General features: G+C 32.9%; 1 protein-coding gene across 1 annotated transcript; it reads left to right on the forward strand.

Moving 5' to 3' along the window:
• The first annotated feature begins 1,562 nt into the window (after window positions 1-1,562).
• On the forward strand, window positions 1,563-23,343 carry LOC137806196 (DNA gyrase subunit A, chloroplastic/mitochondrial). The gene is made up of 27 exons (XM_068606184.1): window positions 1,563-2,112; window positions 3,198-3,267; window positions 3,413-3,478; window positions 4,148-4,249; window positions 6,106-6,150; window positions 6,251-6,349; window positions 6,452-6,538; window positions 7,171-7,241; window positions 7,917-8,025; window positions 8,112-8,174; window positions 9,896-9,961; window positions 10,087-10,175; window positions 10,545-10,593; window positions 11,570-11,656; window positions 12,661-12,754; window positions 12,981-13,051; window positions 13,177-13,266; window positions 13,652-13,777; window positions 13,853-14,010; window positions 14,875-14,956; window positions 16,361-16,525; window positions 16,628-16,729; window positions 19,596-19,732; window positions 20,862-20,982; window positions 21,078-21,132; window positions 21,275-21,374; window positions 22,932-23,343. Exons 1-27 carry the CDS (start codon window positions 1,697-1,699, stop codon window positions 23,038-23,040), a joined length of 2,829 nt encoding a protein of 942 aa, XP_068462285.1. The 5' UTR covers window positions 1,563-1,696; the 3' UTR covers window positions 23,041-23,343.
• Window positions 23,344-24,589: the final 1,246 nt, after the last annotated feature.

Raw genomic sequence — 24,589 nt, forward strand, 5'->3', positions numbered from 1 at the left:
CAGTCAAAGTCCAAATAAATCCAAACAATACTTGTTTACATATTCACAACGCTAGTGTGTTTAGTTTAGTGGAACTTAATTGGTTGAGAAAGAACTGATCATATATTTTTATTAACATATGAACTAGTATAAAAACACAATTTATACATTTTTTTTGTCTCTTATATCTTTAGAATGTGTCTTATTAATATATATCTAACTTAAGAATGAGAGCTTTTATCAAACTAAGTATCCAAATAATTTATAAATAGATTTATGTTTGGGTAAGTTATAGATTGTCTGTCTGAGTAAGTTGTGTCTGTCAAAATATTATTCGATATTTCTTAAAAAAACATGTCATAATTGAAAAATGCGTCAATTGACTCATCAATAAATAAACGTTAGTTTATGATTATTTTTTATAAATTAAATGCATGTTTTCACAATTGAAATTAACTTTGCCATTTTTATAATGAAGCTTTGGTTCATTTTCCTAAATGCCCATATGTTGAATTTGTACGAAAGACATTTGTACATAAACAAAAGCCCCATTAACATGCTGAAATTTAAATTTATCCCCACTCACACAGCACCAAACCTATTATTTTCACATTCATTAACCCCGAAAACAATGACACAAGATAAGAATACAAACCCCAAACTAAGAAGAAAAAAAACCCTAATCCACCAGAAATCTATCACCCAAAACAACAACAAACTTTAGAGGCTTGTCACAATTTTTATGCATTTTTAACTTTTATAGATTAAGGGAAAGCCATTGTAATACTCTTCAAGTTTTGAAATTACACCTCTTAAAAGAGCATCTTGTTGCATATATATTTACGAAAGTTTTTCTTTAATTTCATTTTTTATAGCAAGAAGTCACAATCTACAATATTAATAGTTTTTAGTCAAATGAACAATTAAAAGAAGATATCAAAGAATGACTTTGTGTATTTATGTTTATATAACATTGTTTATTTATTTTATAATGAAACTCTTTAAAAATTATAAGAAAAAATGAATGTAATAATACAAGTTGGATTGAACTAATATAAATATTTTGTTGTAAGAATGTGAAGTACCAGCACCTAATAATAGGAATTTATGACCTAATAATAGGAATTTGTAAAATATCATGCATTAATTACCTCACTAAATCACTCTAATAGTAAGACACACTTAAGGAAGAACGTTGTCTAAACGGTTATGACAAACTAACTATTTTATTGACTCTCTACTTAAACCCATGAGTTTATAAATAACTTAATCCTCTAAAAAAGTAAATCATATACTATTCATTTACTTGCCTACAAAATTATTTGTATTCTTACTAACTTGAGTGTCGAAAAATATTTTGAAAACGCATCACCACCATTCGGTGAAACAACTCGCTAAGAACAAAATATATAATATTTTTAAAGGAAAAAAATAAATAAATATTTTTTTATTCAATGTATCACAATCGAAAATGAAATTGTTTGTATTATTGTGTATGGATTTCACTAAAGCTTATTAAAGAAAAAAGAAAAGAAAATGAAGTGAGGTTCACTTGCAAATATTTACCATCCAAAATGGTGGCCTTGGCGCGAAGTGTGTGAGTGTGTGACAATGCACTAAAAACAAAAGGGTTTTAGAGGTTTTCCCTCTCTGGCCTCATCCAAAATCCCTAAAACCCACACTCTCTCACTGTTCAAATGGTTTCTTCTGCAACCCTATGAAACCCTCTCCCCTCCATTTCCAGAACCCCAACCTTCTCTGCACTAACCCTTCCCCTTCCATGGCATTCTCCTCCGCGCTCCGCGTCCTCCGCCTCTCCCCCTTCCTCCAACCCTCGCGCCTCCGCCTCTCCCCATCCCACCCTCGTCTCCTCTCCCCATTCCAACCTCGCCTCATCTCCGCCCGTGCATCCCGCCGTCCCGCCGCGGCGGTCAAGGCAGTTAGGCGCAGCGACGAGAATGGCAGCGTGACGGCCACGGCGGATAGCGGTAACGGGAGTGAGGGAAGGGTCGTGCCCACGGAGCTTCACAAAGAGGCCACCGAGGCTTACATGGCATATGCGATGTCGGTGCTTCTCGGTCGCGCCTTGCCCGATGTTCGCGACGGCTTGAAGCCCGTGCACCGAAGGATTCTGTTAGTTTTCCGTTCTATGTTTTTTTTTTGTATATTATTTTTTTTGTTTTCATTGTCTTTATTGAAGCGCATGTGGTTTAAGGTATGTTTGGACTAAAAAAAATGGAATTAACTTCTCACCAAGTTAAAAAATTATTTTAGGAATAAGCTCAAGTAGGTTCTCCGATTTTTATTGTTAGTTTGTGCGTAAACTAATTTTAACTTCAGAAATCAATTTTATTTTTTCATATCTTTCTCTTCTAGTTTACATCGTCCGAAATTTGAAATTAGTTCATTTGAGGTTTTTCTTTCTCTTGTGTTTTTGATCGGACATTGTGTTGGTGTGGGAAACGTGTTTGACTGACATTGGCGACACTTCGTACTTCAGCATTTACGAGTTTTCTTTTAATCTTTTTAACTTTCAAATTTTCTTTCCCTCATCTTATTATACGAGAACCTTGCTGTAACTGCTGCTTCGTCTTGATAACAATGGATAAAAAACCAGAAGTAATTTAGTTTTATGTGGGGGCAGATACCGACTTAGAGTGCATTTATGCCTGTATTCCTTTATTCACTTCTCTGATGAATAATGTTTGGTGTTTGGTATTAAATTTGTCACTTGCATTAGTGTATCACTGTTTGTTGTGATTTTCTCAATCAGAACATCTTTGTCCGTTACCTTCATGAATTGTATTTGTATTCAATGTTGCATTGATTCATATTTAGTTTAAACCTATCATCACTTCTTTTCATTATGTGAAGTTTTTGAGATGGTCACTTATCGTTTGAAGTGTAGCCCTAACAAAATCTAGGGTAATACTCATTGTATTCCAAATTTTCTAACTTCAATCTTCACTAGCCTCTTTTAATATTAATTTTCTGAATTATGCCAGTTAAACGTGAATAAGAAACAAAAATTCTAATTATGCCTTATCTGAACACAAATTTATTAAATTGATTGAACTTTAGGAAATGTAATCCAAAGTAATTAAGGTTGATCTTGAATACACATATTTGGGATTGTGAATCACCCCACTATTTTAAAATTGAGTTTTGACAATTCTAATTGAGATTTGATTTCAAAGTAAGCTACTATTTTGATTCAGATTTGCAATGCACGAGCTTGGCCTCTCATCCAAAAAACCGTTCAAGAAGTGTGCGAGAGTTGTTGGAGAGGTGAATATGCCTTTGATGTTAAATTCTTAATGTTGTTGAAGCATACAATATGTCTGTCTTGAATCAGTTTTGGACTACTTATCAAATTATTATCTGTTGCTATATTTTTTGTTTGGTGTGGTACTATATGATGCTGTTATTGTAGGTATTGGGAAAATTTCATCCTCATGGAGACACTGCTGTATATGATTCCTTGGTCCGAATGGCCCAGGTATAAATTTGCCATTCACTTTCCATGTTGTTTGAGCTTCATCCTTAATATTGTTGCGTTTGGCTTAGTTGCGATGAAAAAATATTTCAATAATTGAGTATGCTTTAATTGATTAACGTTATAACCATTCATTTGAATTGAATTTTTTTTGTTTGTTTCTTTAAAAAATAAGCTGCAATGGCTTGTTTGGGTGGCAGATATTTTGCCCTCTGCCACTGACAACAGTTGATTCCATTTCCAATGAATTAGATGCTCAATTGAAGACTTCATATCTATTTACTAAAATATGTCTCTGAATTGTGTTTATGTGTAATAGTTTAATTATAATAAATGTAATATTCTTGTTATTTTACTTTTCCTTGATAATGTTGAATTACGAGGTAATTGTGCCTGAGGCTTTCTCATGGTATTTTAGCAATACAATCTTTCTTGATCGGCCTACCTATCTGTATATGTGTTTCATTACATGGAAACTGATAAAGGTCCTTTCACTAAAAGAGCTATTTCCCATTTGTCCCTTTTGAAAGAATCATGGATATTATTTTACGTTGTATATTTTTGGGATTTAATGGGCAATTGTTATTTTGTAGTGACACTTTGTTTGTATTCTGTTTTAAAGTCCTTACTTTTTTTCCTGTTACAATTTATATGCTTTTAAATTTCTTTCAGGATTTTTCCTTACGCAGTCCTTTGATCCAAGGTCATGGAAATTTTGGGTCAATTGATGCTGATCCGCCTGCTGCCATGCGTTATACAGAGTGCAGACTAGATGTAGGCTTTCACATCCGATTTAATCTTTTTAATCTGAACTCTATTTCCAATTATATAACTCTTGCTTTTATACCAGAAAGTGTCGATGCAATGTATTCTCTAATCAATAATTGTTTATGCTGATTTAACACTAGATTTTAGTCATGCGAGAGAGGAGAGCTAATTTGAAACCCATATTTTTTTTTTAATTTTGAGCAATTTTAAAATTCAAACACACTATGTTTGGACAAGGAATTTTTCCTTTTCAAGAAACTTAAAATACATTAAATTTGAATTTCTTTCAATTCAAATTGTCTTATGTTTTAAATGCTTTGTTTGGATAAGACAATTTAAATTTATTGTGTGGATAGAGAATTTTATCTTAATTGCTTTTGTTGCATCAAAAGTTTTAACATATTATTAATAGAGGGACCAAATAAAATGAAATAAATCAATAGGACCATAAAGGTATTAGTTAGGGTTAGTCAAATGTTTATCCAGTTGACATTAGAAAAGAACTCCTTATTGAGTTTGGCCTGGTTACAAGAATAGAGATGTCGATCCAAAAAAAATCTCTGTAGGCAGTGACCAAAATATGACAGTAAATTATACTAAGACCTGTTAAGGATTTCTCAAGTTATATTGACACCACATTTGTTTTAAAAACTCTACACTAATCTCCCATTTGTTTTAAAAACATTACATTGTCCTTGCTTTTTATGTTATACATACCCTTTTAAGTTTTAAAAACATTACAATGCACCCTCTAAGTTTAGAAACATTTCACATGTCCTTCTTTATTACATAAATATTCGCATTCTTTTAAGGAAGGTCACTATAATAATGAAACAAATCAAGGTTAAGGGTAGTTTGAGAAAATCTTTGGGGGTCTTTATATAATTTAGTAAAAAAAAACCTCGATGGACGTTGAGTCAAATAATAACTAAATTGGTTTGTTGCCCATTTATATACTCTTGTTAGGCTTTATCTCTAGCAGATGTGAGATTTGGGTTTTTCCCAATTTACCCACTCATGTCAAGCATTATTTGGGGTGGTATATGGATAATAACATGGCAGGTGACCATTTTTAATGAATCTAGGATAAGATCTGATGCCATGTTACAGTTCATAAGAGAAAAGGAGAAGATAATTTCCGAGAGAAAAGTATGATTTCATTAATTATTTTGAATCTGTTACATCAGGGAGCTTTATAGCTACTCTTAGAGTGCTGATCAAGCAACTGAAAACAGTTAGTGACAGCTGTCTATTGTACCTGTCATAACTGACTTCAAACTACCCACTCTAGCAACTAAGTGACAGCAGTCACAACCCTCCTAATTAACACTAAGGACAACTGGAAGCTATTTACAATATATGACTTAGAAGAACCTTGTGTTCTGTAAAACCCAATAACAAGTATGAAAACAGTTAGAGTGCTGATCAAGCAACTGAAAACAGTTAGAGTGTTGACCAAGCAACTGAAAACAGTTAGTGACAGCTGTCTATTGTACCTGTTGTAACTGACTTCAAACTATCCACTCTAGCAACTAAGTGACAGCAGTCACAACTATCTCCTAACTAACACTAAGGACAACTGGAAGCTATTTACAATATATCACTTAGAAGAACCTTGTGTTTAATAAAACCCAATAACAAGTACTCATCATTGCTACATTTCTATGGAAGCTTTTTTCAGTGCTCTGTGAATACTAATGTAGTTATTAATTAAATTTTGGGTTAATACGTCAGTCTGATGTTTTATTTGATCAAAAGGTGTTGGATTTATTTTTTCTGTTCTTCATTGTTTATTGAATTGATTTGACAAATTGACAGAAATTTGAAGGATGTTATATTTGGTTCTTGTTCTGAATTTGCAGGATCTGACTGAAGCAATGCTGTTGGCAGATCTAGAGCAAGATACAGTTTGTACTGCTTTTCTTTGCTCTGTGATTTCTGTTTTTTCTTAATTAATTAACATCCCTAATTGAAGTGCATTTTATGTCTTTATGTTCCTTATTGCAGGTTGATTTTGTTCCAAATTTTGATAATTCCCAAAAAGAACCATCACTTCTACCAGCTCGCCTTCCAACCTTATTGTTGAATGGTTCTTCTGGCATTGCGGTAATTTTGGGTTCCTTTCAAATACTTGAAACATGATCTATGTTTTCTTGACAAATCACGCATCTACTCATGTGGACCTGTCCATCTTTTATCTTCCATCAGGTTGGCATGGCAACTAATATTCCTCCTCATAATCTTGGGGAAGTTGTTGATGTCCTGTGTGTGTTGATACATAATCCAGAAGCTACTGTGAGTGTGGAATCTCTTTCTCTCTCTCTCTCTCTCTTTCTTAAATGGAATCTCTTAAGACAGGAAATGCAAAGGTGCAACCAGATGCACCACAGAACAGTGAGCTCAGTCCCAAGGGATTGATAATTTACTTACAGATGTGCGACTGACTCTAAACTGTTCCTAGACAACCCAAATATTAGATGAGTTAACCACCTCTGGTCTCTGAATTTGTGGCAACCATTGCTATGAATCTTCTTTGGTTTGAAACTTGCATATTAAAAATAGTGGAACTCATTTTTATTTTTTTTATTGTAAGTCACCTTGTTACTGAGAGATATGATGAGATTTCAGTATCATTTGTGAGTAAATCAGTGCCAGACAAAACTGACTCTTGAGAGAACAGAAATAGCACTGGACTTTTGAGTGGCCTCGTATCTCCTTCCAATTCCTCACTTGGACATTCTTACTTCATACACTTTCTCCATACTATTCTCTTGAGATTCTAATAGAAGACACAAATGCAGTTCAAAGTTATTAAGTAGTAAATTTCTCAAGAAAGTGGAAGACAATTATTTTTTTGTGTTTTTGTGAATTTAATATTCTTCTCCCTTCTTTAATGTCAATTTTGGATTAATTTTGGTGTGTTGTAGTTGCAAGAATTGCTAGAATACATGCCTGGACCTGATTTTCCAACAGGAGGACTGATTATGGGAAATCTTGGGTAAGTGTAACTCTTTCACTATTTTTATTTATATATTTTTTTTCAATGTTCCCTGGCTATTTTACACCATGTGTATACACTTGAAAACTTTGACGATGGCAGTTTAATTACAAATTATTTACTAATAGAGAAAAGCTATCAACAAACTTTTATATCGGCTGAAAATTTGTTGGAAATCACATATAATGAGGGTCCCACTCCATAGCTAATGAATCTCACTCATGATTTTGTAGTTTTAAATATATTTTAGCCAATAGGACTGTATTATATATTGTGTTGCCAGTATTCCTCTTTACTTGTGTGACAACAACAATTGACACTGGGTATGTTTCGGTAATGGCATATGGATTGTTAATATGATTCATAACCAGTTATTTGCTCCTTCATCCCATGGGCTTTTTAAATTAAGAATTGTTGATTACATAGTAGAATATGATAATTTTGGATGATAAAAGTGATCCTTGATATAAGGTTTGCTACTTTGAATTTGAAGCTTTATTACCCACATTACTGTGTTTTTAATCATTCTTTATGGCTTCAAACATTTATAACTACTTGCTGTATCATTAGTCAAGTTTATCATATTTTCTATTATGCATTTTTTTAGTTTGTATTCATTTCTGAATATGTTGTACTATGTGATTTATGGTTTTATATATGCTCTTTTTTCATAAGGATCTTAGATGCATATCGTACTGGTCGAGGACGTGTTATTATCAGAGGGAAAACTGATATTGAATTACTTGATTCTAAGACCAAACGGACTGCAATAATCATAAAAGAGGTTTACCAAATTTGACATTAAAACATTTGATATACTTGCATTATTTTGTGTGGAAAATTGAAGAGTTTGTTTTATGATTGGAGTAGATTCCTTACCAGACCAACAAAGCAAGTTTAGTTGAGAAGATTGCTGAAGTTGTAGAAAACAAGGTATTACTGTGTTCCAGAAAAATAATTTTCAAAATACTGTAATTTTAATTTGCTTTTATGTCCTTGAAGTTGCATGCTTGCATACTTTTGTGATAGTTAATAATATAATTTTAGGGAGGGAAGAGTGGTGATTATGGGGTGTTTGGAGACTTCTCAAGAAGTAGATATTTGGATGATGTTAGGTTAGTTTTTGATATTAAGGTTTGCGGTACAGCCAATTTTTTTTGAGAATTTTCTGGTCCATATTCTCAAACGATATCTCCTCTGTTTTTGTGATTATCTCATTCTTCCTTCTTAAGCTTTACAGTGGTGGTTATTGGATATGCTATGACATTTATGGGTAGCATGAAAGATTCTAGTATTCAACAAGCATACATGGAATATAAATGAATATGAAAACAGGTTATATAAGAACTGTTTTAAACAGTTTAACTAAACTGATGTTTGCTCTTTCATTTATGGAAATAGGGATCATACAAGACACTTTTCCATAAATGAGGGACCAAAAGGTGGCGGGTTTTCTTTTTGAGGGACTAAAAGTGAACATTTCCCTATTTGTAAGTAGTTAGTATCTTACGATTCACGATACGTATCTTACGAAACGATATGGTTTCACCCTCCCACGATACGAATCGTGTGAAGAATCTTTTTCGTCCTGAATCTTAGTTGTATCATGCGATTCGCACAAAGAATCGCTGAATCCCGAAACGAAACGATTCAGTATTGTGTGAATCAGTGTGAATTTTAAAAAATGAGTAAATAAAAAAAGATAGACATAATTTGTTTAATAACATGTATGCACCATAGAGGTTGTTTTGGTGAAATTGTGTGGTATATATATACATATATATAATTTATTGTATCTTGCATGTATACATATCTTATATATTTAAGTATATATTAAATTTTTTAATGTTTATGAATCTTACGATTCACGATACGAAACGATTTACGATTCATAATATCAGCTCTCTGATACACTACTTGTATCTTGATTCTACTACCATTGTAAGGACTAGAAATATAGTTAACCCATGTGAAACATTGTTCTTTATTGCTGCTATTGATTTCTGCAAGAAAAAGAAAGATCTTTTCTGAATGTATTTTCCACCCACGACCTTGTGAATTATATGCAAGTGTTACATATATTGTCAATGTCAAGTCAGCATAATTTACACAGGACAGTGTAGGGTATCACTACTTCCTAAGATGCATTGAACTTAGCACACTAATTATCTAGGTCATTTGGTGAAATAAATATTTATGAAGCTCACCTCCCAACATAATTGTATTTCTGACAATTCCTTTGATTTCTGTTGCTATACTATTATTAGAAGCTTTTAACGAAGTTATGCTTTTAGTGTTATTTTTTTTATGTAATATGTTTGAAAAGTGATTCTGTTGGTGACAATGACTTACATTTGGGAACAAGATTTGGTTGGTTGAATATTATAATGTTTTATGTTGAATTATTCATATGTGTGTGTGTTTACACACGCACAACTGGACAAGCAGAAAGCTTGTAAGTTGTTTCTCTAATACTTATATCTTGTGAATTATATGCAAGCATATGTTACTTTGAGCTCAAGTTTGATTTTTAATTTTATGTTTCCGTTTATGAAGTACTTTTTTTATTCTAAATGAATCTTTGTTTAATTTGCATGTTGCATCTAGCATGTATATTTTGTAACCTAATTTTGTTTTTTGTTATTTGTTAACAGAGTCTAGATGGTATAAGTGATATTCGGGATGAAAGTGATAGATCTGGAATGCGTATAGTCATTGAGGTAGAATACATACATATGGCTCTACTCCTCTATTATCTTACTGAATAGACACATACAGAAACAGAGAAAAGAGAAGGAGAAGACTGTTGCGCTGGTCACTATAACAAATCTCTTTCACTGTGCAGCTGAAGCGGGGATCAGATCCATTGATTGTTCTGAATAATCTTTATCGCTTAACATCTCTGCAATCTACATTTAGCTGTAATATGGTGGGGTAAGTTGTTTGTAGTTTACCCTATTACACATGTTTTGAAATGCTCTGGTCACTTGTACTCCCTCCTGGTGACAGATCTGATGTTTTGATGGATATCTGTAAGATTTGTATTGAGATAAATATATTTTAGAAGTATTTTGCTCTTATTAGATCTCCTTGGAGGCCTGTGACTCTTACTGGCATAGAACTTGTATTTTTGGGTTGGATATTTCTGGATCAAAATTTGTTGGAGATCAAAGAGAGAAAAGTAAAATAAATTTTGTTCTTATTGTTTTGTTCATTTTGATGTTGTTTCTCTTATTTAATTTTTACTCTTTATAAACTTCATGTCTTAATTAGAGTGTACTTTATTGACTGATTTCTTTGAAGCATTCTAAATGGACAACCTAAACAAATGGGGCTGAAGGAATTACTCCAGGTGAGTCCTTACTGGCCCAAAAACTCAATGGTGTGTTCACTTCATCTCTTGAAATGTTATTTTGAAAGAAGTTCTTGCTTCTATCAAGCATAATATTGGTTTGCTTGTTAAGAACCTTTTAATATTCTTCAATGAATTTCTTGTCCCTATGAAACACAAACCTGCAGCCATGTACAGATTTAGAAATGTGTTAGAGTAGTATGTTTGAACCGAGTAAGCACAACTAATACAATTATTTTAAAATAAAAATAGATTCATTGTTACTACTTTATAATTAAATCCACAAACAGTCTGAAGTTTTTAAACTTAATTCCATGTTGTTCCTTTTATTATGATTGATGTGCAATTTTGATCCCATAATTTTTTTTAATTGAATATATTATTGATTTTTTAAATCAGTATATTCATAATTCGTGTCTTTTGTCAATTTCTGTTCACATGAAACTCTAAAGTCTTCATTTTCTACACCAATAGGGTCTAAGAAGATGTGGAGTAAAATATGTTTGAAAGCTTTTGAGGTTAGCATAGTTATTAAAACTGGACTGGATTGGACTGCCCAGTCCAACTAGTTTGGGAAATGTCTGCTTGGTCTGTTAACTAACAAAACCTGGAAGATTTGAGAACTTGTATGAACAGGTGAAACTGGCACATAACTGCCCAAAACTAGTTTGTGTTTTTTTTAAAAATTATTTTAAAATAATTTATAACTAAATAAAAAATACAAATTAAGTGTAAAATTTATTTCATTATTTATAAACCATCAATTTTCTATTTTATATTACTTTTTTAATTTTTTATATCTTCATTTCTTATCATTTTATATTATATTGGTTTATTATTTTCTTTTATTTTATAAATTTAAATTTAAGTATTATGATATGCTTGATTTGAACTTCTATATATACTTTGATTGTTACGAACTTGTAAAATGATATTCTGTTATAGATTTTAAAATTACCTTAACTCTACCTTTCAGGCATTCTTAGACTTCAGATGCTCTGTTGTTGAGAGACGTGCAATGTTTAAGTTATCACAAGCACGAGGGAGAAAACATATTGTTGAGGTACGTTACAGATACAATAAGATATATTTGAATACATGCCTCTTTTAACATGCGCATTGAGTGTTCATTCGTACATGTCCCAATGATGAGGTTGTATTTATAATTTATTTGTGGTTTAGTTATTGTCAATGTGATAGCTGTAAAAACCAGTTCAAGAACAAAATTGTATTTGCCCCTGCTCATGCATGTTTTGTTTCTTATGTTCTTAGTTATGCTGCTAATGGTTATTGTAGTTAATAACAGGTTTCAACTCCTTGAGCTTCTTTAACATAACTTTACTACATAGTGGGAGTGTCAATCTTGACTCATGAAATATTGTTGCATTGCATACTTAACATTCTTAAAGTACTTGCCATCTGTGTTATATGGTTATATCCTTGGTTGTAATTTTTTTCGTTGGGTTCATTATTACGTTGTTTGCACATGTGCAAAGCAACTCTTATAAAATGTGAATCTATCCATAGTTAAGATTTTACCCAAGGATGTTTAAATGTACACTTGTGGGATGAAGCTTAAAGTTTAATTTTAATTAGGAGAGAACATAAAATATGAGGAAAAGTTAGTTACAGAGAGGGAGAGAATGTATCTTGTTTTGTAATATGTTATGGGTGCATTGACTTACTTACCTGCTTTTATTTCCACCAACTTACACTAATAATACTAACTTGAAAGGATTAATATGAATGAAAAGAAGATTTTTATTCAATTGATTAATTTGAAATAGTATATCAACCTTTATATATAGAGAACTCTAATCCTATAATAATAATTATAGGGAGATCTTTAGAATCTTCCGATAGCTTCTAGTAGTACACTTAATATTGTACTAACAAAATTATAGGAGAAGCAAAAGAGAAAGAAAAATCCCCTTTATTATAAGAGAAGCAAAAGAAAAAAATGAACTTTGGAAAATTTTATGATCTAGGATTGAATGATAGGATGAGACTAATTAGTGTAATTTAGTTTCTTTTTCTGACTGTAAGCTTATGTCTGCACAAACTCAGGGTATTCTTATTGGGTTTGATAATCTGGATGAGGTGATTCGCATAATTCGTGAAGCTTCAAGTAATTCAGCTGCAGCAGTTGGTTTACGCAATGGTAAACTCGTTTTTAAATTTATTTTATTGATTTTTGTGATTATATCCCTTGACATTATATGAAGAAGACGATGCTTATGCTTTCACACAGGTTGATACCCATTTGAAAACTTTTCATTTTGAATCCCTTGCTTCTGAGGATTGTTATTAAAATGAAATCCATTATAATCATTGCTTGAAATCGTTATCTTCAGCTGTTTAATGTGGGTAAGTAATTCTCTTTGCAGCATTTAGTCTCTCTGAGAAACAAGCTGAAGCTCTTTTGGACATGAGTCTAAGAAGATTGACCCTTCGTGAGGTTCTTATACTTAGTCCTATAACTACACCTGAATAGCTGTTATTTTTCTTTACTGAGATTTCTTTAAATAATTAATACATATTTGATAAGAGCATAAGTAGAATTATAAGATTTGTATGGTGCAGAGTGGAAACTTTGTGGCTGAAAGTAAATCTTTGATGGAACAAATTTCCAAGTTAGAGGAACTGTTGTCCAGCAGGAAAAATATACTGGAGGTATAGTTTTAGTTTGAATCTGTTTGACTTGTTCATAATGTTCTTAGCTTTCTTGAAACCTCTATTGCTTATCTTAAATTCTAGCTGCCGGTGGATTGGTGCATGGCAAGTCTGTTGTGGTTTTCCTGCAAAAAATGAATGGAAGTAGTGTGGATGGGGAATGTCAAGAATGACAATGAAGCAGTAGTTGGGTGGCTATCTAATTTAAGCAGCAGTTTGGGTTGATTGTAATTTGTTATTGCTAAAAACAGTACAATGACATGTATTTTGAAGCCATAAATTTTGTGTACATAGATAAGTTTTTTTGTGCATCATTAGAGATTTATTAATAATAATATTTTCTTTTTTGGGGCTGACATGTGTGACCTCTATCTTGTATTTTTAGCTTATAGAACAAGAAGCAATTGAACTGAAGAATAAGTTTGCCAATCCAAGACGTTCAATGTTGGAGGACACTGATAATGGTCAACTTGAGGACATTGATGTTATTCCAAATGAGGATATGTTATTGGTATGTGGCACTTTTCTTCGATTAATTGGTATTATTTTACAGACTCTTGTTAATGTTATTGTCTTTTATTTTCAGGCAGTTAGTGAAAAAGGTTATCTGAAACGGATGAAGCCTAGCACTTTTAACCTACAAAATCGAGGAACAATAGGAAAATCTGTAGGAAAACTAAGAGTGAATGATTCAATGTCTGATTTTCTCGTTTGTCGTGCGCATGATCATGTCCTATATTTCAGGTTATTTTTTATAGTCTTAAATGAAGTAATGTCTGCCTATTTGAAAAATACAAACATGTAATAAAATATTAATTTAAATGATGAACACTTACAAGTTAAGTTTCAATTAATGATTGCAATTGATTAATTTAATATGTAAAAGTTGCAATTCTCTCAATTCTTCCAATTGGAGGCATTAATCAACCAACTAAAACTCGAAAGTATTCACATGTGTGCTTTTAAAATATTTTGTAAATGATAAAATTTAAAAAATCTCAAATTTGATGGGCTTGCAGATCTGTTGGTCCACTCTTTGGCAGGGCCTGAACAGGTCGGGATGACCTGTTTTGCTATCCTTAGAATTTTTTTGTCTGGGGTGTTTAATGCTAGGAAAGTGAAAATAAAGGCTGTTGAATAAATTTCTATTTAATGTTTAGTTTCAATAGATTTGTACCCCCGTAGAAACTCAGTCAGCCATGTATGGAAAGTCTTTTCCTGTATGACATATAGCTTGAATACATGTTTCATTTTATTGTTAAACCATATACAATGAGGTTTTCTGTTACGGTACACTTTTGAACTATTCATTAATGGGGTGAAATCCCTTGTTGATCCGTCAAAATATGCTTGATCCATTTCTTCATTAGTGGGGCTGTCAGCATGGAATTTTGTCAACATTAGTATTGGACTTGGAAAGACTGTCAAAGCATGTGTTGATATTTGTTAGCTTTTCTGTTAATATAATTTAAGAAATAGTTTGACATTATTTTCATTATGATGTGTGTAGAGCGTGGAGTTAGTTTTATTTTGGTATTCACCTTTTTCTAGAGGATATTGCAGATGATCTAGTTAATTTGAATATGGCATGGCTTCTGAATATTTCAGTGATAAGGGAACAGTTTACTCAGCTCGTGCTTACAAAGTTCCTGAATGTAGCCGGACTGCTGCTGGCACACCACTTGTTCATGTATCTCTTTGTCCTTTCTCTTTTTCTACTCATAGTGATACTTACCAGATAAATGGGAATAGAAATAATAAGAACGAGCTGTCTTCACTTCATATGTGCATGTGTGTATATATATATATTTATATATATATATATATTTGTTAAAAGAATTAGTGACAAAATAAGTTAGGTAGGGATAGTACCACTCTGGTACCGTGCTGAGAAGAGAAAAACTGAGAAGGAATTTAATGAATTCCATGTGTGGGGTACACCCATGAATATTTTTATTTATAATGAAGAAGAAATACAATATTTAGGAACAAAATCAATATCTAATAATAGAAAATAGTTGGTAAGATATTTCCCTATCAAATCACATCATGTTTTAATTAATATACTAAAACCATATCTCTAACAATATTCACGTGTCATCTTTTGAAAAATGTATTGGAACATTAAAAGAAAGTATTTGAATGAAAATCACAAACTATTTTGTCATCTTAGATATCTTTTGAGATTACTCTATCTAGTAAGGATCTGGTGATGGCTTTCTAGATATATAGAAAGATATTTAGCTTTGCAGTATGTTATTGACCTTGCATATATTGTTATACGTATGTCTAATAGACACATGTGCCCCTAGAAAAATGTAATAAAATCTTGGAGAAAAATAGGGAAAATGTTAGAAAGGGAAAATGCAAGAGAACAAGAGAAAGGGAAAAGTAAATTCTTATTTTCTCAATGATCAAAGAGTACAAATTGGAATTTAGTGTCCTGGTTGTTACAAAACAGTTACTACCAGCTGTGTCAGTAATTGAACAGTTAACTAACATGTAACAAAAGCAAAGTTAACCAACTACCAACAGATGCACTACATCTGTTCATTACTACTCTAATAGAGACAGTGAAATTTAATGGAGTTATGTATGTAGTGAAATGGAGAAAGGAATTGGGATTTGCACCCACCTATATATGTTATAATTTGGCCATATTTCTAGTTAATATTTGATCTCAACACATCTCATGTCGAGGACTAAACATCTTGAGCGTGTGACTAGAGAAGAATGCGATAGAAGGTGGGGCAATAGGCCAACAAACTTGATTAGAATAAGTTCTGAATGACTCTGATACCATCTCAAGAAAGTGAAATGTAAGTCTATTTCAACCTTATAAAACTAACTTATTAAGTTGAGGATTGCACCACCTATATATTATAATTTGGTCACATCTCTAGCTGATGTTACATCTCCAACAATTATTTTTCTAGAGACTAATTTCACGACCTCTTAGTCACATGAAAAATACTCTCATCATTTTAAAATTTGGGTTTGGTATTTTCTAAAAATATTTTGAATTTCTGCATTTTTAATTTTAACAAAAATTGAAAAATAACAAATTTTCTTCTATTTGTTTCATGTGATCCAGATTTTATCTTTATCTGATGGTGAAAGAATAACATCCATTATTCCTGTGAGTGAGTTTGTGGAGGATCAGTTTTTGCTGATGCTAACAATGCAAGGCTATATCAAGAGAGTATCCTTGAATTTGTTTTCATCCATCAGGTCTACTGGAATCATTGCTATTCAGTTGGTTTGTTCTCTTGTTTGAATTCCCTCTGTTTACATTACCAAATCGTTCCTCTGTTAACGTCTTTTCCTGGGTGATATTCATGCATACTGTTTAACTTTAAAGGTTCCCGGTGATGAGTTGAAATGGGTTCGTCTTTGCTCAAATGATGACTTTGTGGCCATGGCTTCACACAATGGAATGGTCATGCTGTGCCAATGCAGTAAGGTAAGTTGCTGACTGTTATTATTTCTATTCTTTAGTTGATGTTCAAATCTGTAAACATTGAAATACAAGTTACTTAAATCTCAACTAAATATGTGAAGGAAATTAATTTGAAAATAAAAGCATTGAATTTTACTGCTATGAAGTGATATCTATCTGCTAAGTTGGTGCTGAAACAATTTCAAGCTTTGAGCCTCTCAAAACAATTTCCTTATGACGTTCTTTAACTTAGGAAGTAGAGGGGTTTACCCTCAAGCTCATGGAATTTTTGTTTTGATAATTTATGTAGTGTTGTATGTTAGTTTGGTAGTTACTGGGCTGTTAACTAATTGGTTATAACTGTAGTATAAATCGTGATGTAGTGCAATACAATGTGTGAGAAGTAAAATTTCAAATTCAGCACCATAAACAAAAGAGGTATATGAAGAAGACAAATAATGATAACCTAAAAAATTATAAACTGGATATGTATTTCTAGTAGATTGAATACTTTTTCTAAGAGCAATAGGCCAAACATGATCAAAGTTAGGAGAAGGTGATGAGGATGAAGGATCCATGGTATGGGAATCTGGAGATGGAGGATCTGAGTCATGTGTATGCTCCAGCAAGGATGAAAGAGTTATTTGTGCCTGACGCTGATATGTGAAAAGAGGTGGTGGAACAATGTCCCGTAAAGACCTGTTGAATAGATGAAGAATGTTCCTTAGGTTGTCCTCATAAGACATATAATACCTTCTAATTGAGGGAGAATAACATTTATATCCTTTGTGAAGGTGAGAATATCCCAAGAAGACAAACTTAATGGCCTTTGCAGAAAACTTGTGAAGACCTAGAGAGACATTATGAACAAAACAAGTGCACCCAAACACATTAATTGACATGGTATAGAGGTTTATTTAGAAAAAAATTATAGAGTGAGTAACTTTATTTTCAAGAGAGGAAGAATGTTACACCAGGGTTCCACAACATTAACAGGCCCAAACGTCATATCAATAAACCTAGATGGATGAAAGACTTCTTGGTTTAATGGACCTAAAGGATGTTCAATTTAATTGTTTTCAGTTTTAATGTAATGTGACTTAAAGGGAAGGCCCATTGTGACCTTTCCCAAACCCTACTTTAATACGAGTGCAATGAATGAATGACAGTTTTCCCTTTTCTTAAAAATCCTATCTCTCGTAGGTTTTAGGTCTTAGTGTTACTGTAGCAAAACCCTAACATTGGTGCTTTCATTGATCTTCTCATTGCTCCCAAACTCCAAGCAAAAGAACTAGAAGACACATTCAATTCCACCCAGGAACGTCTCTCTGCCCTTCAATTCCAGCTAGATGAACAACAAACCCGTCAAACCACCATGGAAGCCAGAAACGACTCCATCTAGTCCACCCTCACCCTCCTTTAGATCATACAATACCTCAACCTAACCACCAAAGTTCCTCATCTGGAGAAACCCCTTTTATACCAGCAACTGCAACTACAAGACCCTTCCCTACCAACCCTCACATCCCTCCTCAACAAGCCATACCGAACCCTAACAATCATCAACAATACCTTCCACCAAACCCTCCCAATATTAGACCACCTAAGTTGCAGTTGGCTTTCTTTGAGGGTTCCGATCCCTTGACTGGCTATTTCAAGCTGAACAATATTTTTCATTTTATTAGATTCCCCCTGCACAAAGGCTATCAATGGTCGCTTTTCACATGAAAGGCGAAGCACTCAGTTGGTTTAAATGGTTACACCAGAACAACTTGGTCACTGATTGGGTATCATTCACTCGTGCCTTGGAACTCCGCTTTGGGCCTTCAACATACACCAACCATCAAGCATCACTCTTCAAACTACAACAGCTAACGACGATAACGAAATACCAATCTCGGTTTGCACAGTAGGTCTCACCCCATATATTATTCTCAACTGCTTTATCTCGGGTCTCCACCCAGATATTCAAAGAGAATTGTCCATTCTGAATCCATACTCCATCTCTCAAGCAATTGGTCTCGGTAAACTCATTGAAGATAAATACCGTGATTCCAAACCCAGAATCCCACGCCCTTTTCAAGTTCACAACTACAACCCCACCAATAATTCTTCCCAGTCATCACCCACAAGAGCCAAGCCAAACCACCAATCACAGACTTCCCTACCCATTAAACGTCTCACCCTAACTCAACTACAACAGCGCCGCACACAAGGATTATGTTATAACTGTGACGAAAAGTATACCCCAGGACACAAATGCACACCTTCTCGGTTCCTGTTGTTGTTGGATGATCTAGACCCACCCCAAGATCCTTTGAAGGAACCATCCACCACTATAGAGTACCCAAAGACCATACATTTTCATTTATCACCACTATAGGCAGGAACTTGTCTCCTAGTATTTTCTTAGACTTTTTTCATATTAGGCGTAAGCTTCCTATGTTTTGCCTTGTTTAGTTTGTGCGAACAGTTCCAAGCTTTTTATGAAGACATTTGATTAGTCTTCTTGGTGTTCTTTGTCTTTGACTTGGTAGTTTGTCTTTTTGAAAATTTGGTATTTTCTTTAGGCTACATAAACTTAAGTAAATAGGTATTTTAGTTTTGTTTGTCACTTACCAGTTGACTTGATTGACGTGCTTTCTTTCTCATGGTTTATGATGACTTTAAGTTTGATCAAGTATTTTGAAGTGTGAAACTGGACTGATTTTTTTTCAACTATTTGTTATTTGCCTGGCTATATATATTTATACACACACACACACACATATATATATATTTATATTTATTTATATATGTAGGAGTAGAATCTACTATGTTACAATCTTACAATTTACAATCTTGTGAGCTCTTCATATCCCAATTGTATACTCGATTTTTACTATTGCAGATCCGCACACTAAGTAGAAATACACGGGGTTCACTTGCAATGAGACTCAAAAACGGGGATAGCATGGCCAGTGTGGACATTATACCAGCAGCCATGTGGAACAACTTGGAAACTTTGTCAAAATATCCAGATAACAGGTAATTGTGATGAGATCCTGAATGCTCAATCTGTTATTTTGATAGCTGTCAGTATTATGTCTCAATTCTTTATTTTACTCTCATGTCTAGCGTCAGGTGTGATCTGAATGAGAACATTCTCCTAGAACCGTGTAGTTGTACAGGAATCATTTTCATACCAGCTTATAACTACCATGTTTCCTTGATGAGAACATTTAGCATTCAACAAATAAAATAATAGATTAAGTTTTTTCATGTGTTTTGTCTGTGAATGCATCCTGTCTTCTTTTCTGAAATTTGTATCAGTAATAACATGATAAGCGCCCAAGCACTTGCTCAACCCACCCTCAAAAGCTAGCTATTAATGGGGAAGAACCAAACTCTTATACTCCACCAAGCATCCCATGCTACTTGATGTGGGACTTACTTTAGGGCAACTCTGAAGGGAGTTTTTTTGTCCTGAAAAACACTGTAAAAGCAACTTGGTAGCTGCATTGGAGAGCAATTTGATAGGGTCCACTCTACATGGGAGTTGCTAGCTGCAGCGTTCGGTTCTATCACTGCATAATGGGCCAGCATGACTAAAAAATTATTATTTAAACAAAGGAAGTTGTGGCGTTAGAGGAAATTGTAATATATTATTTTAAAACTTAGTAGATAAACTTAGATGGAGTTGTTGGTTGGAGATGCTCTTAGGCACTCCATAATACCCAAGTCCCCATCATAATATTGGTATTTGTTTGCATGCCTTGAAGATACATTGAAAATTTCCCCTGTACAACCATATTATATTTTTACTGTGACTGACTACAACCCTCCAATTTGAGGTTCCTAGAAGCTTTAAGCATTTTTAAATTACTGAGAAATTTAGTTGACTTGAATAGGCCTCTTATATATTTTACTAAAAATTGTTCAGATGTATTTCTTTCTTCATTGTTATTTTTTGTCCTTTATTAAGATATTTTTATCTAAAATTTGTGAAGCCATAACCATAAACTATAATTAAAGATATTGCATATATATGTTTATTCAGTCTTTAGCTCTTGAACACGACTCCAAATGTATGGACGGGAAGTGTTTTGACATTGTGATGACTTTCTGAGCAATTTATCAGATATGTCCTCATTATATTCATTTACTAAATTTCCAGTGGAAAGGGCCAAAAGGGCCCATGGTTGCTGTTCGTGTCTGAGAATGGTCATGGAAAGCGTGTTCCTTTGAGCAGTTTTCGGGTATCATCCTTGAATCGAGTTGGTTTGGTTGGATACAAGGTATTTTTTTTTATATATATTAGAAATTCCTTCTCTTAACAATAATAGATGTTCCTTTTTCATTTAAATGTTGTCATTCTATCCTGTCTATTCAGTTTTCCGCAGAGGATCGCCTGGCTGCTGTTTTTGTTGTAGGATTCTCTTCAGCAGGTATTTTCTAAATGCTATAATTAGCTCAACAGCTCAGTTACTGTTCTGATTATTACCAGTATTAATTTTGCTGCTGATATAAAATTGTTCTAGTTATTATGAGTTGTAATATATCATTGTAAACTATCATTATCTCGAACAGAGGATGGTGAAAGTGACGAACAAGTGGTTCTTGTAAGCCAAACTGGCACAGTCAACAGAATTAAGGTTCGCGATATTTCAATACAATCTCGATTTGCAAGGTAAAACTGAATTGTGTCCTATATGCATATTTGCCACTTATTTGATTTCTTATTTATTAGCGGTTGAAGCCCATGACTTTGTGTTAGAGAATAGTATAATAACCTGCATTTAATCTTCTATGGGATATCTTACTTAGTATAATAAATTAAATACACAATATCCGTTGGCCTTGTTGTTTTGTTGCCTGAATATTATTCCCTTTTTTATTCGATGTATATATTATTCCCTATTTTTAGACAGTCTTGCTTGTCAGAATCCCTTCCTTTTTCAGACAGATTTGATTGCCCAAATATGTATTTATTAACAGGAATATTGACCCATAATTATAAGGATTTATAAAATGGGTTTGAGCACATGTTCTTCTATCAAATATAATCAGAAAATTATTTTAAACGGGGTATCAAACTTCGGCTTCTAAGTCGGTTTTGTAAGGTTGATGAGTTGGACTTAAAATTCATTTTCATAAATGATGAGTCTTCCTAATGAGGTTTGTTGGGTTTTTTTATCTCTAACAGATTACCCGCAAATATATATTCACATAAACTGTGAATATGACCAAATTATACTATATAGGTGGATGCAAACCTTATTTGACAAGACTATTTTGTGAGGTTGAGTTTGATTTATAGTTCATTTTCTAAAAAATGAGTTAGATTTAAAGTCTATTATACAGTATAGCACCAACACAAGCTTTAAGTATATCACAAGCAATATTTGGTTAATTGTTAGCCACCTTGGCCTGAGGTGGTGAACTTCAATCGAAAATCAAAATAGTATATTTGTATTTATTAAGAAGTGGATTTTAAGTCAAACTCAACCTCATAAATTGGTTTATAAGGTGAGGTTTGCATCCACATATATACTATGAAATGTTCTAATCTCTAGTCGATGTGAGATTTTTAATAGTATTAATACTGGTTTATAGGCTTGAAATCTCGTTAAGCAATTCTAGGATTCACATAATTATAGTATTCAGACAATTATTTTCTCTGGTTGTTTCATACAATAATAGTCCACAGCACTGTGTTTGTTGACGCTCAAATTCAGTCATGTCTCTGCTCTCTTGCTTTTTCTTCTCAACCGTCTCAGTCATGTATCTACTCATTTGCTTCTCTTATCAACCGTCTATGCCTTATGATTCTTGAACTGGAGTGTGTAATGCTAAGCTAGTCTATTGCAGCTATGGATAGCAAACATTCTCCAAGATACTAAATGGAGCTGATATTCCTTTTCTTTCTGCCTCCTGTGTCGATTTATTTAACAACTGTTTTAATTTAATGTAATCTTTTGTTGCAAGGAGCGTATTGGGCAGTCTTTTCTAATTTCTATAAAACAGGTGTTATATTTATTCATTGGACCTATTCTAGATGTTAAGTGTTGAAATTAATGACAATGCCGATGATTGAATCCTTCTGTTGACATATACCCCATAGCAGGATCTTTATAACTCTAGAATGCCCTTATTTTCTTTTACATCGAGTTTGGAATTTAAGATGTACTGAGGTCATGGCAATAATTTGATTCTTTGATGACTTATGTCCCTTAATTTATGTCAGGGGAGTTATTTTGATGCGACTTGATTATGCTGGAAAGATTCAGTCTGCTTCATTGATCTCAGCAACGGATTGTGAACCCGAGGAAGTTCTTGCTGCTGCTCAAGGCTAGTTATAGAAAATCTTCCATGTCTAAAAGAGGTTACTTTGATTAAAAGCTGCTGCTGCTGCTGCTTGATCCCTGAATCTATGCTTGGGTATGATCTCTATAGAAATCGTCCTAGTTTTTCGCCCCTGCTCCCTTTTATATTTTGTATTTCTTTTTGGGGAGTGTCTTTGGAAGATGGCTGGGAGGTCTGTAGTTTATTCCTGAGGCGTCTTGTAAATTATAGTGAGAAGACAAGAAAAACATGTTCAACTCTACATTTTGTAACAGCTACACCATTAGAAAAGGTTAACCATTATTTCCTGGGTTTGAGTCTTCTCCATGATTCAGAATCTTCTTTCCATATCAATTTTGCAATTGTATGTGAACTTGTTCTTAAACTATGTAGAAGACGGCTTAGTTTTTATTTTTGAAACATCAATGTATGCAAGTATTGAGAAGGAAATATCAATGTATTAGATGCACAACATAAATAAATAAATAAATAAACTGATATAAATAAATAAGAGATGCACAAAATACAAAGATGAGATGCAATATACAGATGAAGATATAAATAAGTATGATACACAATGAAGATATAAGCAAGTCATTTTAAAACTTTGGATGCAAAATGCAAAGATAGATGCAAGTTGTATTAAAGCTCTAGCAGTCTTACAAAAGTATAAGACAAAGTTCCATCATACTAGATGCAATCTTACAAAAGCATTCGACAAAATTCCATCAATGGCTAAATCTTAGCTAATTTATCAAGACATTTTATAATTCAATATGGCATACTTAACTGGGTATCACTAGACATATTTATAAAACAAATGCAAAATTGTCTAATCCTAAAAGAAGTTAACTCACATTTTTCTAAGAAGATTCTGATAAAGTTCCTCAACCATCAAATATTCTATGCTCATTATGGTGATGTCACAAGAGTAGAGTAGTTACTGAGAAAAAGATTATCTTTTATACTTAATTGTTAAAAAACTTTCTTCATCAGGCCATTCTCTCATTTCTCTTCATTAGTCATTCAAAAAGAGTGAATCTATATTCCATAATATATAGGAACTACAAATTTAACCAAATTTTATAATTTTTTAATGTTAATGGTCGTTTTTGCTTCCCAAATCTTCCAATTTCCCTTAATCTAAGCCAATGAATTTGTACAATTTCATAAACATTTGAAAAAGTTTCTAACTCTATAAATACTAGTTATAAATAAAACATGGGAGTTCAAAAATTAATAAAATAAATAAGGAGGGAAAAACTAAAAGAAGAATTGGCAACACTAGGGATATAAAACATCAAATTTGGCAATAGCAACCAGATTATTAATTTCTTCACACCAACCTTTATCCTTAAAAATTTCCAAAAAGGCCAACAAATAAATCCAACACATTTAAGAGTTCAATAAAAATAAAAATTATATATAACAATAACAAAAATAAAAGTTAAACAACATATTCATGAGCATGATCCTAAAAGTTAAACAAGATATTATTTAATTTTAAATATTACAAATATCATATAATATTAAAGATAAAATCAATTCATAATATATGTG

This window comes from Phaseolus vulgaris, chromosome 3 (genome assembly GCF_000499845.2).
Source record: "Phaseolus vulgaris cultivar G19833 chromosome 3, P. vulgaris v2.0, whole genome shotgun sequence".
Lineage (NCBI taxonomy): Eukaryota > Viridiplantae > Streptophyta > Magnoliopsida > Fabales > Fabaceae > Phaseolus > Phaseolus vulgaris.

Coding starts and splice junctions, on each gene's coding strand:
- LOC137806196 (XM_068606184.1), top strand. CDS start 1,697: ATGAAACCCTCTCCCCTCCATTTCCAGAACCCCAACCTTCTCTGCACT. Junction 3,268..3,412: donor GTGCGAGAGTTGTTGGAGAG/GTGAATATGCCT, acceptor CTGTTATTGTAG/GTATTGGGAAAATTTCATCC. Junction 16,730..19,595: donor TGCTGTGCCAATGCAGTAAG/GTAAGTTGCTGA, acceptor TTACTATTGCAG/ATCCGCACACTAAGTAGAAA.